This window comes from Eschrichtius robustus, chromosome 1 (assembly GCF_028021215.1).
Source record: "Eschrichtius robustus isolate mEscRob2 chromosome 1, mEscRob2.pri, whole genome shotgun sequence".
NCBI lineage: Eukaryota > Metazoa > Chordata > Mammalia > Artiodactyla > Eschrichtiidae > Eschrichtius > Eschrichtius robustus.
In genome coordinates this window covers 74,303,811-74,320,601 of record NC_090824.1, presented here as the reverse complement: position 1 = coordinate 74,320,601, position 16,791 = coordinate 74,303,811, and the positions used below count along the sequence as shown (strand labels likewise).

At 46.4% G+C, this 16,791-nt stretch overlaps 1 protein-coding gene across 6 annotated transcripts; it reads left to right on the top strand.

Annotated features, from left to right (window-relative positions):
* Window positions 1–5: 5 nt before the first annotated feature.
* PABPN1 (poly(A) binding protein nuclear 1) lies at window positions 6–16,334 on the top strand. 6 transcript variants are annotated; one of them, XM_068547548.1, is made up of 7 exons: window positions 11,658–12,023; window positions 12,384–12,498; window positions 13,209–13,276; window positions 13,588–13,694; window positions 14,163–14,250; window positions 14,335–14,486; window positions 15,418–16,334. In XM_068547548.1, the coding sequence occupies exons 1-7, from the start codon at window positions 11,673–11,675 to the stop codon at window positions 15,455–15,457; spliced, it is 921 nt and encodes a 306-aa protein (XP_068403649.1). In that variant the 5' UTR covers window positions 11,658–11,672; the 3' UTR covers window positions 15,458–16,334. The 6 variants fall into 6 exon arrangements, with proteins under 6 accessions (XP_068403658.1, XP_068403668.1, XP_068403676.1 ...); XM_068547594.1 differs by lacking the exon at window positions 11,658–12,023 and adding an exon at window positions 12,149–12,234; XM_068547557.1 differs by lacking the exons at window positions 11,658–12,023; window positions 12,384–12,498; window positions 13,209–13,276; ... (2 more) ...; window positions 14,335–14,486; window positions 15,418–16,334 and adding exons at window positions 6–80; window positions 379–466; window positions 944–1,383; window positions 2,014–2,291.
* The last annotated feature ends 457 nt before the right edge of the window (window positions 16,335–16,791 follow it).

Sequence of the window (16,791 nt, the reverse complement as noted above, 5' to 3'; positions counted from 1 at the left end):
CTTCCCTCCCTTCCTCCCTCTCTCCCTCCCTCCCAGCTCCTGCACCAGGAAACAGCCGGATCCTGGCAGCGGCCTGACCCGTGAGATCCCTAACCTGGCAGGCAGGCGGGGTTGGAGACTGGCTGAGGGTGGGGGTGAGGGAGGAGCTGGGCCTTTGGGCTGCACTGGGGGGAGCGGGAGTAGAGATGGTGTCGGCAGGAAGCCCTTGGCCCTGGGTTTCCCGGGAGGACAGTCATTAAACATGGATTCGGCCACACAGCTGGTAGAGCGTTGGGGGCAGGGGCCTGGTCCCGGGAGCTGCAACCCCAGCCCTTCTCAGCCCAGACCCTGATCCCTGGTCTTCCCCACCTAGCTCTGATCTCCCCCTCCCCTTCCCAGGGCTCCACGCTGGGCAGGAGGATGAAAGGCCCCAGCTGGGGGCTCCTTGCCACCAGCGCTGGGTCCTAAGAGCTGCCATCCAGGCTGGGTGAGTGTCCCCTTCCTTCTCTGTCCTGGGCAACCCTTTGCTTCTCCCCCTTTCCCTTCAGCCCCTGTCTCCTCGCCCATCTTGTGCCTCTGCCAGCATCTTCACATCTTGCCTCTGGGGAGGTCCTAAGCCCCTTCCTCTAGCCAAAAAGGTGTGTACTGTGGCGGGGTTGGTGGGGGAGGTGTAGAGGTGTCATAGAACTGTTGTTGTCTTGTTATGAAAAGAATCTAAAGTATTTTAGGTGAAATTTACTTGTTTTACATTTAATTTGGCATATTATGAATTTGAGGGCCAGACCCTCATGCCCTGGCCCCGCACCATGGCCTAATTTCCTTGTTCTTACCCGTCCCGGCCCAGTGGTTTCTGAGATTTCCCCTCACCTCCCTCCCTGTCTCATGGGCTGGCCAAACCTGAAATGCCTCCTTCTGGGTCTCTGACCATATATTCATGCCAGTCTTTTGTGTTTGACTCCTACAGCTGCCCGGATGGCGACCCCAGCCTCGGCCCCAGACACACGGGCTCTAGTGGCAGACTTTGTAGGCTATAAGCTAAGGCAGAAGGGTTATGTTTGTGGAGCTGGCCCCGGGGAGGGCCCAGCAGCTGACCCGCTGCACCAAGCCATGCGGGCAGCTGGAGATGAGTTCGAGACCCGCTTCCGGCGCACCTTCTCGGATCTGGCAGCTCAGCTGCATGTGACCCCGGGCTCGGCCCAGCAACGCTTCACCCAGGTCTCTGATGAACTCTTCCAAGGGGGCCCCAACTGGGGCCGCCTTGTGGCTTTCTTTGTCTTTGGAGCCGCGCTGTGTGCTGAGAGTGTCAACAAGGAGATGGAGCCACTTGTGGGACAAGTGCAGGAGTGGATGGTGGCCTACCTGGAGACGCGGCTGGCCGACTGGATCCACAGCAGCGGGGGCTGGGTAAGAAACTTCTCCATTGCTGCCCTGCACATCCCTCTGAAAAGTTGGTCTCCAGGGGGAAGACGGGGGCTCTGGCTGGAGCTGGGGGCGGCTGTGCTGGGAATGAGGCGCGGGGGCTGAGTCTCCCTGTTTGGGTGGAATCAGATGCCCTCACTATGGGTATCACCGGACTCTGCACTCCAGGGCTGCCATGCAGTCATCGCTGGGTGGGCTCATGGTCCAAAGCAGAGGACAGAATACACAGTAGACAGTGTAGTGCCTGCAGAGAAATGGCATCCAGCCATCAGAAATTTTTTACACCTGAGTACATGGCATTGGGGGGGGGGGTGGTCAGGGATCAGGGATGGGTGGTGGTCAAGGCAAGCCTCGGCAAAGGATGCCAGTTCTGAGCAGAATTTTTGGCCAGGGAAAGGATGGGATTCAGTTGAGGTAGAGAAGGGCAAATGAGCCAGGCGCTCAGGGGGGATCAGAGGGGCTGGCGGCCAGGAGCTTGGGCCAGAGAGGAGCTGGGGGTGGGGTAGTGCTTGCAGTGGATGGAACTGGAACTCTCCCTCTCCTCTTTTCTCCACTCTTTCCTCTCCTGATATCCCTTTCTCCTTCTTTCTCTCCTACTTCCCTTCTCTCCCACAGGCGGAGTTCACAGCTCTATACGGGGACGGGGCCCTGGAGGAGGCGCGGCGTCTGCGGGAGGGGAACTGGGCCTCAGTGAGGACAGTGCTGACGGGGGCCGTGGCACTGGGGGCCCTGGTAACTGTAGGGGCCTTTTTTGCTAGCAAGTGAGAAAGTCCAGGGCCAGGTGGGGCGAGGTGTGGCTGGGGGACAGGAGAGCAGGAACAGAGCAGAGGAATGCCCTTGGAAGAAGTGGGGGAAAGGATGGGCATGGAACGGGGATGGGAAGGGGCAAGGTAGCGTGCAAGAGAGCTGAGTGTGCCAGGCAGGCGGTTGAAAGAGTGAACTGGAGATATTGCGGAATGTGTTGGGAAAGTCAGGAGATGGAGTCATTCCAGGGTTGGGGGGAGGTGGGAGGGATCATGCCTATAGGTGTAGGCACACGAAACTCTACCTAGAGCTTGATTTGCAGCCCCGAGGAAGGTGAACTTGCATAAGGGGTTGGCGTCTCCTTTGAATGAGTGAGATTTGGGGCAAACACAGAAGGAACATCCCTTTGGAATGGGAGCTTGGGGTTCTCAGGGGATAGGGGGAGGTGGCTGTGACCATGGGCTGCTGGGACATGCGTGTGCATGTGCACGGGTGCTCGTGTGCATGCTGGGCTGCTTGTCTAATCTGGCGGCAGTGGGATTCCTCGAGGAGAAAACATTCCCTCTTGCAGTGGTGAGAACAAGGGGCAGCTCTCTGTCCCTCCTCCCAACATCCCCTCCCCTCTCCCCTTGTCCTGCTGCCTCAAGGCTGAGGGAGAAACACTGTATCCAGACTGAGGGCTCTGGCCACTTTTCTGCAGAAAGTCGTCAGCAGGGCTTTGGAGAGAAGAGCAGTTCTGTAGCTGGCCTTGTTCCTTCATTGTCCCCCTTCCTTGTGCATCACGCACTTGCTGCTGCCTCCTGGGCTCTGACAGAAAGGCAGGGCTGCGGAGCCTGCGGGGGGTGGAGGCTTCAGGAGCTGGAGCTGCCTGCTGCCCTCCTCTCCCACTGGGGCACACTGGTGCCTAAAGTGTTCCCTATCTCTGGGACCTTTTGTACCCAAACTTAAACTCTAAATTGGGGCTCTTACTAATTTTCCTTTTGAGTGTGTGGACGTAAATGCAGATCTGGAATACAGTCTGGGTCCTGCACTGTGTCTCGGAGAGACTGTTGATGTCTTGAGAGGAACATTCCAGCTCTGAACCCCATGAATGTGAGGGTGACGTGTACTCCGTGACCGGCCTATTCCATGTGGTGGGCTTTGGTGCTGCTTTATTAAGGGCCAGGTGTCTGGGTTCCACAGTACCTCCCAGGACCTAGAAACGTTGGTATTTTCTTGGAAGCCACGCTTTACTTGTCTGTACCTCAGAGTCTGAGGATGTTAACTTTAGAGCTCCCTGTCCTCTAGAACAGATTCAGATGACAGCTTTTTCTTTTGAGAAAGACATGATTTCACTCCAGATGTATGCCCTGAGCCAGACCTCACTGCTGCACTTTCCTAGGTGCTAAAATTGCTGCTCTCCAATGCTGACTTCTTCTGACGCAGTGCTCTAGAACCCTGCCCTTGATCCTGAGCACTGACCAGCTTAGCTAGACCATGGTTGACTCTTGGAGATTTTCCCTTGGTCCCAGAATGTGGCAACATAGTTGTACTCACTAGAATGTGGGACCAAAATTGGCCTCAGGTGTTTAGCTCAGACTTTTGCTTTTGAGAGAGGGCTGCACTTTTTAACGGTTATTTATAGGGGAGGCGGTGGACTGCATGGGCCACTTGGTCTGTTGTGAGTATGCTGGTACCAGGCACTCAGAGCCAGTCCGTGGCAGGCAGTTGGGGTGGGGGGGTGTCTCTGACTTGCTCAGGACAAACTAGGCCAGTGGTTTTCCAACTGCTTGGCAGAGCCCCGAAGTTTCCTAGGGGTTGCCTCAGGAGTCCTTGGGGGAGATGAAGCGGGGGCACTGAGCAGGCCAGGCGACTTGCCCTCAAACAGAACAGCTCCCCTGTAGCTGTCTTACATATCGGGGTTCAGGGTAAGATTTTATTTGCATTAAGGGGTTTGCTGCTGAAAAACAAAGTTGGAAAACCACTGACTAGACCGTCAGCTCCAAATTGGAGCCTGTGCTCCCCCAGGTTTGGGTCAGATTCTTCCCCCTACCCTCTACCATAGGACGCCTAGCCCTGGTAGCTTTCCTGGGGACCTTTAGCAAACAGAGGTAGCAGGGACCGTGGTCAGGTTACCAAAAAGCCCGGCTCTGAGGCCTTCACACCTGGGTGGAAGGAGAGGCTGTTTTCTGAAAGGGTAAAAGGGCTTGGTCTGGATTCCCGGTAGCATAGCTTGGATGGGACCACAGAGGGCAGTTTTGACCTGTCCTGCCCTTCTGAGCTTGAGGGGGAATGGAAACCCCAGAGACTCTTCTGTCAGGGAAAACTAGCGACTCTCTTCTAGAGCCATATAGTTCCTTGGGATTAGCTCTTGGCCAAGAAGGCTGAGTATGGCTCCCAATTTTTAAATCCATTTCATTTTTTAAAAAATAAGGGAAATAAATCTTATTGCCATTTTTCAGAGATTAAATAGGTGGAGAGGGTGTTTCTTGCTCTCCAGAGCCCAAAGGGACAAATAGGGACTTTGCTTAGGCCAAGGAAGGAGCAGAGGTAGGGCAACTAGGTCCTGCACTTATTAATCCCACTCCCCACTTATTCTAGGGCATACACTATTTTACTTTTTTAAAATCATAAAGCGGCGGGAGAACAGATTTGGTTAGTTTAGAAGAAAAGAAAAAGCTCTATAAATATAAATATATATTCCTGTATTTTTATTTAATAATTTATAAATACCAAGTTCATTTGACTTTTATTTTTGTGTAATATGTAATGGTCGTATTAAAAAAATAAATAAATAAAGCCCAGAAGTTTAATGAGAAGGACTGAGCAGGGTTTGTGACTTCTATACTGTATAGCCTGGGGTCAGGACATTTCTTGATCTAATCACCTCATCATGACCTTGTTAAGGCCAAGAATTAGATTAATAGGGATTTGGGAAAGTATTGAGGTAAAAAGATTAAAAAAAAAAAAAAAAAAAAAAAAAGGAGGGAATTCCCCAGCGGTCTAGTGGTTAGGACTCTGCACTTTCACTGGCGAGGGCCCGGGTTCAATCCCTGGTCAGGGAACTAAGATCCCACAAGCTAAGCCATGCAGCCAAAAAAAAAAAAAAAGAAAAAAGAAAATCAGAGTTGTTCTCCCATCCCCCCATCCTAGCCAAATGCCCAAAGCCAAGAACTCCATCTGTGCCAACCCAAGCATTGAGAGGGTGTGTGTATATGGTACTTTGGGATGGCCACAACAAAACCCAAAACAAAACAAAGAAAACCTACCAAAAATCTTTATGATGTAATCAAGTCCCCTGTTGTGGTTCAGCCGCTAAATCAGAAGTATGTGATAATGAGCATTTTTCCTCAATATCCTGCTGCCTACTTCAGACTTAAAATAAGTCTGGCAAAAATGGAGCCCTTGCTTACTTTCTTGCTCCCCTGAGACATTTGGTTTCAGCCATTGTAATGCAAACTGCTAAACTGGATGGGATCTACAGGAATTGTTCAGCCCATCCCTCTGTACTTCTAGTCTAGGACCACATCAAAATCATGTCTGACAGGAGTAGTGATCTTAATTTTAAATTACAAATGGGAGTTTCTAGTCTTTCTATAATCCAATGCAGTATAATGGTATTTGGGCTTATGTGTTAAATTGTAGTGAGAAATACACTGTTTAGAGGAATCCAGTGTTGTATTTCTATTCTCTCTATACAGAAAAATCTATGGGACAAGCCACGTTAAAATCAGAGAGTGGCTTGGTGAACATGGCTCTAGGGAAAAGGGAATTAGATGCTCTTAATAGTTAATATCGTCAGGCTATGATAGCTAGTGTATTTATCCCTACTGCAGTTTGACTGGTTTATAGTTTGCCTAATTCCAAAAAGCATTTGCAGCATCTTACTATAATACACAAAAGACAAAACAATAGGAAAATATAGATTTTTAAAGTAAGGGTAAAGGGAAAATTGAAATATTATAATAAAATGACAGCAAAAGGAAAACTAACACGGAAAAGCATTCTATAAGCAGTATTCCCAAATACTAAAGGTAGGCTATGAATTCAACTCTGAGCTTCTTGGCAGCTAAAGAAAATTGGAAAACACAATGAGATTCACATCCCTCTTAAGATTTATAAAACCTTTCAGTTCCTCAAGGTAGGCAAAAAGTTTTGTGGCTCTTCTGAGAAGACACTGAGGGATATAGTGGACACCACCCTCTATAACACCTGACAGCAAATATGATGTTGAGTTTTACACTACCGTTTCTTTCAGAAACACCAAATGGGGATTCAGCAGGTCCTAAGCTTGTTCTACCAGGATTGTCACAGTTTAGCTCAAATATGCTCTATGATGCCATAGTTTAAAATAGGGCTAAATTTCAGACTATCTAAATGGACAGATGGATTGTTTATTCTTCAGACAGTTCTCTGTGAATGTTATTTCTCCAAATGATACTTTTGATAAAAATTGGGCAACATTTAGTTACACTTTCTAGCAAATGGATGGATTATAAATATTCTGTGTCTTTAGTTGAGAGCAGATGCTTTGAAAACTTTAAAAGCTGCCTTAAATGTGGATACAGGTGAGATACAAATAAATTAACAATATTTTAAAAATCAACAGAAAACATAATATAATGGAATGCTGTCTAGTTTTTTATTCATTCAGTCATTCATTCATTCAGCAAATATTCAAGCATCTTAGGTGTGCTGAGGACAATTCTAGGCATTGAGGTAGAGAAGTGAACAAATAGGCACAAATTTCTGCCTTCATGTTACTTTCATTCTAGTAATGGAAACAAACAAAAGCTAAATACCTACCTACATAAATAAATTTCACAACATTCATTAACATAACATTTCATGTTAGGTGCCAAATGCTATGGAGAAAAATAATTCATTAGGGCAGGATTGGGAAGGTGTATGTATAGGTTTCAATGTTAAGTAGAGTGAGCGGAGCAGGCCTCATTTCTAAGGTAACTTCTGAGTAAAGTCATGAAAAAGGAAATTGGAAAAATATTTTTATTGACATGGAAAAATATTTCTGTTATCTTATTAGGTAAAAAAGAAAATAGATTAGAAAACAGAATATATGGTATGATCCCACTTTGCTAAAAAAAATATGTATATACACACACATATATATACCTCTATATGTATTTGTGTATTGAAAGTTTCAGGAAGGGTATATGCCAAAATATCATTAGTGATTATCTCTGGGTGGTAGATTTTATGGGTGATTTTATTTTTTCTTTTTGCTATCAGTATTTCAGGATTTTTTGATAAGGAACATATAAAAAAGAAGGTTTTCAAGTACAAAGTTTTCTAAAAGTTAACCAAGCAGAATGGAAATTAAGCAGCCCAACAGAGGCTCCTTCTCACTTAAATGGCCACCCCACTTCCATGCAAGGTTGGACCTAGGGAGTTAAGGTAGGTCGGGCCAGACTTTGCATTAGAAAGTAATTGGAGTTGGCTCCAAAACAGAGGTAAGTAAATGATCAAGGCTCCAAGGTTCTTTGTCAACATTGTCCAATAGAAATATAATGCAAGCCATGTAAAGCAACTATACTCCAATCAAAATTTTTAAAAAGTCAAAAAAAAAAAAAGAAATATAATGCAAGCCACATATGTAGTTTTACGTTTTTTAGTAGCCTCATTAAAAAAACCAAAAAGAAACAGGTAAAACTAATTTTAATAGTATTTTTTTAAACCCAGTATATAAAGACTACTATAATTTCAATCTGTAATTAATACTGAACAATGATTAAGTTATTTTACATAAGTATCTTTTTCATCCTGAGTCTCTGAAATTCAGTGTATATCTGACACTTCCAGCACATCTCAATTCAGAGCACCATTCACATTTCAAGTGCTCAGTAGCCACGTGTGACGAGTGGCTACCATATTAAACAATGTACTTCTATATTAGAGGGAATTATTGCAGCCAGTAAAGGTAAAATTTTCAAAGCAGGAGTTAAAAATGGGGATGAAACTATTAGGAAGCCAAGTATTTATATGTTTAGTGAGAAAAGTTTTCCCTTCTGGACAGAACTGGACATGCCCTCATCCATTTTTACTGATTTAATTCTCCTTTTCTCAACTCGACAGATCATTCACTTTTGTTAACATACTTTTTCTTCTTCTAGGGCAAAACATCACTGAGTTTCAGTTTTTCCGAAACTCCATGGCCCTCTATTGATAGGTTATTACTGATGCAAAAGTATACTTACAATGGGTGAATCTTACATCATTACATACCAATTAAAAAAAAATTTCATTCTCAGAGGAAAACTTATCTCTTTGATGTTCTCTATGCATCAACAACAGGCAGGATATAAAATTATTACAGAAGATCATCCATTCAGTTAACATTTATTGAGCACACAGTGATAGCCAATGGCAATACAAATATAATTAAGAAGGTGTCCCTGCCTTTTACACTTCCAGTCTAATAGGGAAGTATATTACAGATCACCATTCAAATATCTTTTTAAAATGTGTTTGTAAAAGTAATCATGCTTATTAGAGTAACTTCGGAAGCTGGAGTGTTTTTTTAAATTTTAAATAAAAATAACATATGATATTGTGGAAAAAATCATAGAACATAACATAGAAAATTATAAAGAAGATCAATCATAATAAGCCTACTACCCAGAGAGAATCACAATTAACATTTTGGTATATTTCTTTTCCATCAGTTGTCTGTGCTTATATTTTATGATCATACTGTATATACAATTTTGTACACTGCAATTCTGCTTACCATTATATTGCAAGCATTGTCCTTGTCATTAAAAATGTTTTGAAGACATAATGACTCTTAAAATTACATATATGTGTGTATAACAATTTTCCTGAAAAGTGCCCACTTGGACAATCAAGTTGTTTACATTTTTTTTCACTTTGATGAACATCTTTATTCTCAAATGTTTATCTAGGTTTTAGATTATTTCTTTAGAACAGATTATAAGAAATACAATTACTGTGTTAAGAATCTCAACATTTTAAAAACTTTTGTTGCATATTGCCAAAGAACAGATTGTACTGGTTCTTATTCCTTTTTTTCTCCAATGCCCAAGTTGTTTTTTTAAAAAATCAGATATACATAATTTTAATCATACTTTATATACAATTTTACATCCTACTTCTTTGGCCTAACAAAAATTATTTTTATAAGTTATCACACACTACGTGTAAACCTTTTTGTAAAAAAAAATAGGTGCATAAAAAAATAAAAATAGGTGCATAATAATCTTGTGATGTAATTATAGTTTGCCTAAACATTTATCTATTATTGGAATTCAGTCTTTTTCCAGCTTCAGCATTGTACGTAATGTTATCTTTGTGTATTAAAACAGACCTTATAGTAATTTTGATCTGAGCTTTGAAATCTGGTTTTGGATTCCCTGCTCACTTCTAATTAGTTATGACTTGGGGGAGTTACTTCATTCTTTCCTCATCCCTAAAAAAGGTTATGGTTTTGGGACTATTTGCTTCATAATGTTGTTATGAGAGTTCAATGAGATAACATAACAAGGAGTCTAGGATGGTACCTGTTACAAAATCAAGTGCTCAACAAAACTGGGGTTCAAAGGCATTATTTTAAAAATCACATTTCCCTTAATTGGCTTTCTTAGTTTAAATTAGGTATCAATAAACATCCAAGTCTTGATTTGGTTAAAATCAGTAGAAAAGATTTTTCTTCCAGCAAACTCACAATCTTTTAGAGCTTGTCTGCGGTGCTCAACTTAGTTCTCCCAGACCACTGAAGCTGAGATGGCTGATGAAGTAATTTTCAGTGAAATTTTAAGCAACTGTGACTCTGCTCCAAGTTCTCCTGTTCGTGAGGTAAGGATTTGTGTGAAAAAATGAGGGTGAGGGGAAGAGTGGGGTATACTGTGAAGCTTTTGACTTTTGGTTTGCTAGTAGGGATCTCCTCTTGTTCAAATCCCTCTACCCAAGTCATGCACATCCTCTCCAGGTTGTCTGAATAACTATTGTTTGGGCTCATGTGAATCTGGCTCTCAAACCATAGCTTGGTCTGGCTGCAACTATCCCTCTTGCAAACTTAGCACTGCCGTTCCTTCCTTTTTAATAAATGTGTAGGATCACCACTAAACTATGGCAACCCTGCTTTCCAGGGCTAGGTCTCATTGGTATCTCAGAGTGCAACGGTGAGGTGGAATTCCTCTGGGGTTTGAAGGAGGGTCTGGGAAAGCATTGTAGATGAAAGCTGGCACCCAGATCCCCAGTCAATGTATCCTTTGGTCAACAAACATTTATTTGGATACTTACTATGTGCTAGGCATATTGCCCCACGGTGGAGACGCAAATGTAGATAGAATCCAGCCTCTCACCTCCAAACTCTCACAAGCTCTAGTTAGGAAAGGAAGCACAAAATGATTAAGTGCACAGTGGAGGTAGGCCCGCTTGTCATGGGAGAGGAGGGGAGGCCAGTTAGTGGAAGGCTTCACAGGGGAGGTGATGACAGGGTTTGCAGTAGTCTGGCTGAAGAGGCACTGCATGTACAGAAGCACAGACCTGGGTGCAGATACACCCAATGGAATGAAGAGTGTGGAAACAACATTCACGAAGTAGCCTGGTCTGGAGGTCTCCAAGGCCTCGGTAAGGAGTTTTGAGAGTTAACCTGGCCAGTGTGGATTGGAGTGGTGACCCATTGGAAGCTGACCCATTAAGCGGCTGCAGCAAACAGTCCAAGCAAGAGAAGAATGAAACTGGGGCATGATCAGAATGCTTGGAAAGTATGCCTGTACAGGAAGACAGCACATACAAGGCTCATGACTAGTACTGGAGTGAGGATTCCTCCCTGCTTTCTGGTTTGGGGAGACCTGGTGGATGGTGGTGCCCATAACCTGGGTGGGAAAAATAAGCTCCTTCCTGGAGAGCGCCATTCAGAACTCTCCATTTTCAGCAACATCCCACCTACTGGTGCATTCCTGGTAGAAGACCAGTTTCCAGAAACCGCCGCAGTGTTTCCGGCTTCTGCCTTCCAAGAGGTCACTAGCTGGCAACCAGCAGCATCAAGATGGCGGCCTCCTAAAGACCAGTCATGTGACCTCGGGTTTCCCTCACTGGGAGCCCGGCAGTCCGTTCGGGGGCAAGGTTCACCTGTCACGAAATGGGTGTCAGCCCTTCGAATCCCGCGAGCCAATCGGCATCTGAGGCTGGGCCACTTCGGCGAGGCGATCGGAAGATTGGTCCTTTCCACTCGCCTTGACAGCGGCCAATCACCGAGCGTCATACTTCGCGGACCCGCCCTCAGGCGGGGGAGAAGCAGGAATGTCGTCACTGTTAGGCGGTACTGTTACCTAAGAACTTGAGAGGAGGTGGGATGTGTGTTGATTGACAGACCGATTTCTCCTACCGGGATTTGAGAATTTGGCGCAATCCCCCGCCTTAGGGGTGGGGTCTTATTTGATTGCCAAGTAATATTCCCCAATGGAGTCCTAGCTCGTGGTGACGGGCAGGCTGCTTGACTAATGAATCCTCGGCGTGGCCGGCGCAGCTCTCCAATCGCTGGGCGGCTGGCCCCAGTCTGAGCGGCGATGGCGGCGGCGGCGGCGGCGGCAGCAGCAGCGGGGGCTGCGGGCGGTCGGGGCTCCGGGCCGGGGCGGCGGCGCCATCTTGTGCCCGGGGCCGGTGGGGAGGCCGGGGAGGGGGCCCCGGGGGGCGCAGGGGACTACGGGAACGGCTTGGAGTCTGAGGAACTGGAGCCTGAGGAGCTGCTGCTGGAGCCCGAGCCGGAGCCCGAGCCCGAAGAGGAGCCGCCCCGGCCCCGTGCCCCCCCGGGAGCTCCGGGCCCTGGGCCTGGCTCGGGAGCCCCCGGCAGCCAGGAGGAGGAGGAGGAGCCGGGACTGGTCGAGGGTGACCCGGGGGACGGCGCCATTGAGGACCCGGTGAGGGAAGGAGGGCGAGCGAGCAGGCCGGCGACCGGCCGGCCGTGTCACGGGAGGCCCAGAGCTCAGGCGAGCGGGAGGCGGGCGGGGGATGGGGGTGGGCGGGGAATAACGTGGCTGGGGCCGGGCTGGGGACGCAGCCTCGACCGCCAGAAGGGGCCCAGCCGGGTTGATTTGGGCGTCATGGGTGCCTAGTGTTGTTCTAGAGAAGGTAGCTTGCTTTTCTTTTCATTATGACCCTCGTGTGCGGCGAGAGAAATGGCCGAGCATGGCTGGGGCCGCGCGCCGAAGGAGAGCAGGGTAGAGCCCCTGCGTTGGTTCCTCTTAAGCTGTTCTCCATACTCTCCCCACTCATTGTAGGAGCTGGAAGCGATCAAAGCTCGAGTCAGGGAGATGGAGGAAGAAGCTGAGAAGCTAAAGGAGCTACAGAACGAGGTAGAGAAGCAGATGAATATGAGTCCACCTCCAGGCAATGGTGAGTAACTGGCGGTTGCACGCGGAACCCGGGTCCTGAGATTGGAAGGGTTATCGGAGCATGGTTTATATGGAATTAGATGCTCGGAACCTTGGAGCTGCTTGTCTGAGCAATTATTGGGCAGTTGTTGCAGTCATAGTCCATTGTGTGTTTTTCTGACCTTTGTGAGACGAGGCCTATGTTTTGGTGATGGTAGTCTTGTGCCTCCCTTTGTCCCTGTTACAAATGTGTTGCTCTTTGTTCTTAGTCTTCCACTACCCTTTTCGGAGGTTGCCAGCTGGTATTTGACCTTCAAGTCCAATAGTTCTTCTTTTAGTTGGAGACCTTTAGTTAGGAGTCCTAAGAGAAACTGCTCAGCTGCAGGGGGCTTCTCGTCTAATCTAGAAATGTCCAGTCTCAGCTGACTTAATTTTGTTCACTTTTCAAATCATTTTAACCAAAGCTACTCAATAGGGACTTGATTTGGGGGCAGGAGGGAATTCCTGTATTGTTTTCTTTGATTTTTAAGACTGTATTAATCTATTCCTTAATTTTTCAAGTATTTAGTGAGCACCTACTGCATGCTAGACTTTTCTAGGTAATGGGTACAGCAGGGAACAGAACAGACCAAAATCTTTACCTTTGCTGCTGCTTGTGGTGGTGGTAGTGGTGCATAGATTGGCCAAGTAGAAAACAAGCGTGTTTTTTCCTGATCCTTTTTTTCTTGAAAGCTGGCCCAGTGATCATGTCTATTGAGGAGAAGATGGAGGCTGATGCCCGTTCCATCTATGTTGGCAATGTATGTACCAGAGCCTTGACTGGGGTTGGGGAAAGCTCTTAGTTTGGGGGATTATTTATTAGGAGTCTTGAAAGGAACCATTCCCAGGGTAGGTGGTGGATTTAAGGGGTGGAGGGAGGGTTGGAATGAGGTGAAAGGTAATGGTGATCAGCAGAGGCTCTGGGGTTGGAAGGAAAAGAGGTTAGTTCCTTAGAGAACTGGATATTGATGTGCTTTGGTGTGTATGGATGGCCCAGTGCAAAGGCTAGGCAGGGTACCTGTGGAGATAGATGGGAGTTTGCCCTGTTACCTGTGAAATGTACCCCCCACAGGTGGACTATGGTGCAACAGCAGAAGAGCTGGAAGCACACTTTCATGGCTGTGGTTCAGTCAACCGTGTTACTATACTATGTGACAAATTTAGTGGCCATCCCAAAGGGTAAGTGGGGAAGTTGAGGTCGTTTTAGTCACAGTTAAAAAATAGATAAATTACGTTTTATATTGAGCAGTAAGTTTACCTAGATGTTAAAGTAAGTAGTCTTCATCTTTTAAGATAGGTGTTAGTGTTGATACATATCAAGGATTGCACATAAAATTGCCTTCAGGGGCCCAACAGATAACAGAGATTGGGGCTGGGTGTGGAGGGATCATGAACTATAAGGGGGGAGCGCCTTCTGCTTGGCCCCCACCTTTTTCTGCCTTGCGGAAATCCAGGCCCTCTGTATCCTATCTTATAATTTTCCAAGAGTAGCTGCAAATTTCGATTAAAATCTTCCATTAAGAATTTTTTTGACAAATAGTTAAAAACATGAACACACTGTGCTCAAACAAAGCATGTCTGCAAGTTGGATTTGACCTGTGAGCTGCTATTTGTATCCTCAGATAAAGTGGCAATTACCCTTTTCAGGTTTGCATATATAGAGTTCTCAGATAAAGAGTCAGTGAGGACTTCCTTGGCCCTAGATGAGTCCCTATTTAGAGGAAGACAAATCAAGGTAAGCCCTGTGCCCTTTGCTGTTGTGGTTCTCTGTAAGCTCTCCAGGTTGGCTCTAAGGCATTGTGTTGTACGTGTCTCTCAGGTGATCCCAAAACGAACCAACAGACCAGGCATCAGCACAACAGACCGGGGTTTCCCGCGAGCCCGATACCGTGCCCGGACCACCAACTACAACAGTTCCCGCTCTCGATTCTACAGTGGTTTTAACAGCAGGCCCCGGGGTCGTGTCTACAGGTCAGGATAGATGGGCTGCTCCTCTCCCCCGCCTCCCATGAGCCCTGTATGCTTCCTTTTCTCCTCATCTGAGGAACCTCCCTCCTTTACCCTCCCCTTGGTTCCGGGGACTTGGTCTCCTGCCTGTGCAGGGTGAGGAAGGTAGTTGCAGGCCAGGAGGCCAGTCTCATCTTTTTCTGGAGCAGGAATTGGTGATAAGGGCTGGATCTCTCCACCCTGTTCTGAGAGATGCTTCTCCACCCAGCCTTTTTTTCCTTGAGAGTTGATGGCAGTGAAGGTGTTTACACAGAACGCCCGGGAAGAACAGGGCCTCAGAGCAGTGAAAGCGCTGCTTGGACATTTGCTGCTTTTCCCAGAGTTAGGGAGGGGCTGAAGTTTGAACCTCCCTTGGAAGAAAACCAGAGGCTAGTTGATCCTCCTCAACAGCCATGTGGGAGGATATCGAGATATTTACGCTTTAGCCAGTCTTTTGCAACTTTCTCGCTGGGCCTAGTGTGGCACCCATGTTGTTGTTTCACTTTACTTCCATTTCTTTACGTTTAAATAGACAGTTTAGGCATATAGACCTTGGCTTTTCGTAACATTTACCTGTCTGCTCCCAGGAGTTAGGGAGGATCTGTTGGTGAGAGCCTCGCTTTTTAAGAACTGTGGAGAACTGAAATCTGGATAAACAATGAGTCCTTTTTCTTGCCCCTATGTCTCAGATGCATTTCTTTATTGCCACTGTTTGGCGAGGTAATAACAGTTAATTCCCCACTCCCATTTGCCAGGTGTGTCACTATTTCTGGGATTGTGGGGGTCAGTTTTAGGACTTGGGAAACTTCTTTCCCCTCTTCCCTTCTCAATAACTGGGGCGAGGGCCCACGGGGAGGGGCTTGTACTGAACTATTTAGTGATCATGTTAACACCTAACTCTCCTTCTTTCTTCCAGGGGCCGGGCTAGAGCGACATCATGGTATTCCCCTTACTAAAAAAAGTGTGTATTAGGAGGAGAGAGAGGAAAAAAAGAGGAAAGAAGGAAAAAAAAAAAGAATTAAAAAAAAAAAAAAAAGAAAAACAGAAGATGACCTTGATGGAAAAAAATATTTTTAAAAAAAAAAAAGATATACTGTGGAAGGGGGGAGAATCCCATAACTAACTGCTGAGGAGGGACCTGCTTTGGGGAGTAAGGGAAGGCCCAGGGAGTGGGGCAGGGGGCTGCTCATTCACTCTGGGGATTCGCCATGGACACGTCTCAACCGCGCAAGCTGCTCCCCCTGTTTCCCTGTCCCCCTTTGCCCCCTTGCGGGCTGCTCAAGGGTAGGTGGGCATGGGTGGTAGGAGGGGTTTTTTTTACCCAGGGCTCTGGAAGGACACCAAACTGTTCTGCTTGTTACCTTCCCTCCATCTTCTCCCTAGCTTTCACAGTCCCCTCCTGCCTGTTCCTGTCCTGCCAGGTCTACCACCCACCCCACCCCTCTTTTCTGGCTCCCTGCCCCTCCAGATTGCCTGGTGATCTGTTTTGTTTCCTTTTGTGTTTCTTTTTCTGTTTTGAGTGTCTTTCTTTGCAGGTTTCTGTAGCCGGAAGATCTCCGATCCGCTCCCAGCGGCTCCAGTGTAAATTCCCCTTTCCCCTGGGGAAATGCACTACCTTGTTTTGGGGGGTTTTGGGGTGTTTTTTGTTTTTCAGTTTTTTGTTTTGTTTTGTTTTCCTTTGCCTTTTTTTCCCTTTTGTTTGGAGGGAATGGGAGGAAGTGGGGACAGGGAGGTGGGAGGTGGATTTTGTTTATTTTTTTAGCTCATTTCCAGGGGGTGGGAGTTTTTTTTTTAATATGTGTCATGAATAAAGTTGTTTTTGAAAATAAAAAATGTTTGGCCTTTTGGGTGTATGGATTATTTATCTTCCTGTTGTCTCTTAAATCCCAGATGGCTGTTAATTCTCCTTTCTGGAAGTGCTGGTGTTGTGGAGGGGAAGTTCCCACCTAAGGAGTAGGAGTCAGAAGTACAACTAGCAGGAACATTGTGTGTTTAGCTGAGCTTGATGGGGTTTTCTGGAAAGCATGTAGCCCTGATTGGCATTTGAGAGGTACATTAAATGAGCCTGGGAATATAAAGGAATGGCCAGATTAGAGTGCTCTCTAATAGCACTTTAGTGTGTCCTCTTGATAAAATTTATGTGCAAATGAATTATCCACACCAACAGCACTAGATTCTTATGTTGGGATTTGGGTAGCCTTTTTTGTCTTCTCTATCCCAAGGTAGGCTCAGAAAATGAGGGAAAAAAAAATTAAGGCTTCCGTGGTGACTCTGGTTAAGAATCCGCCTG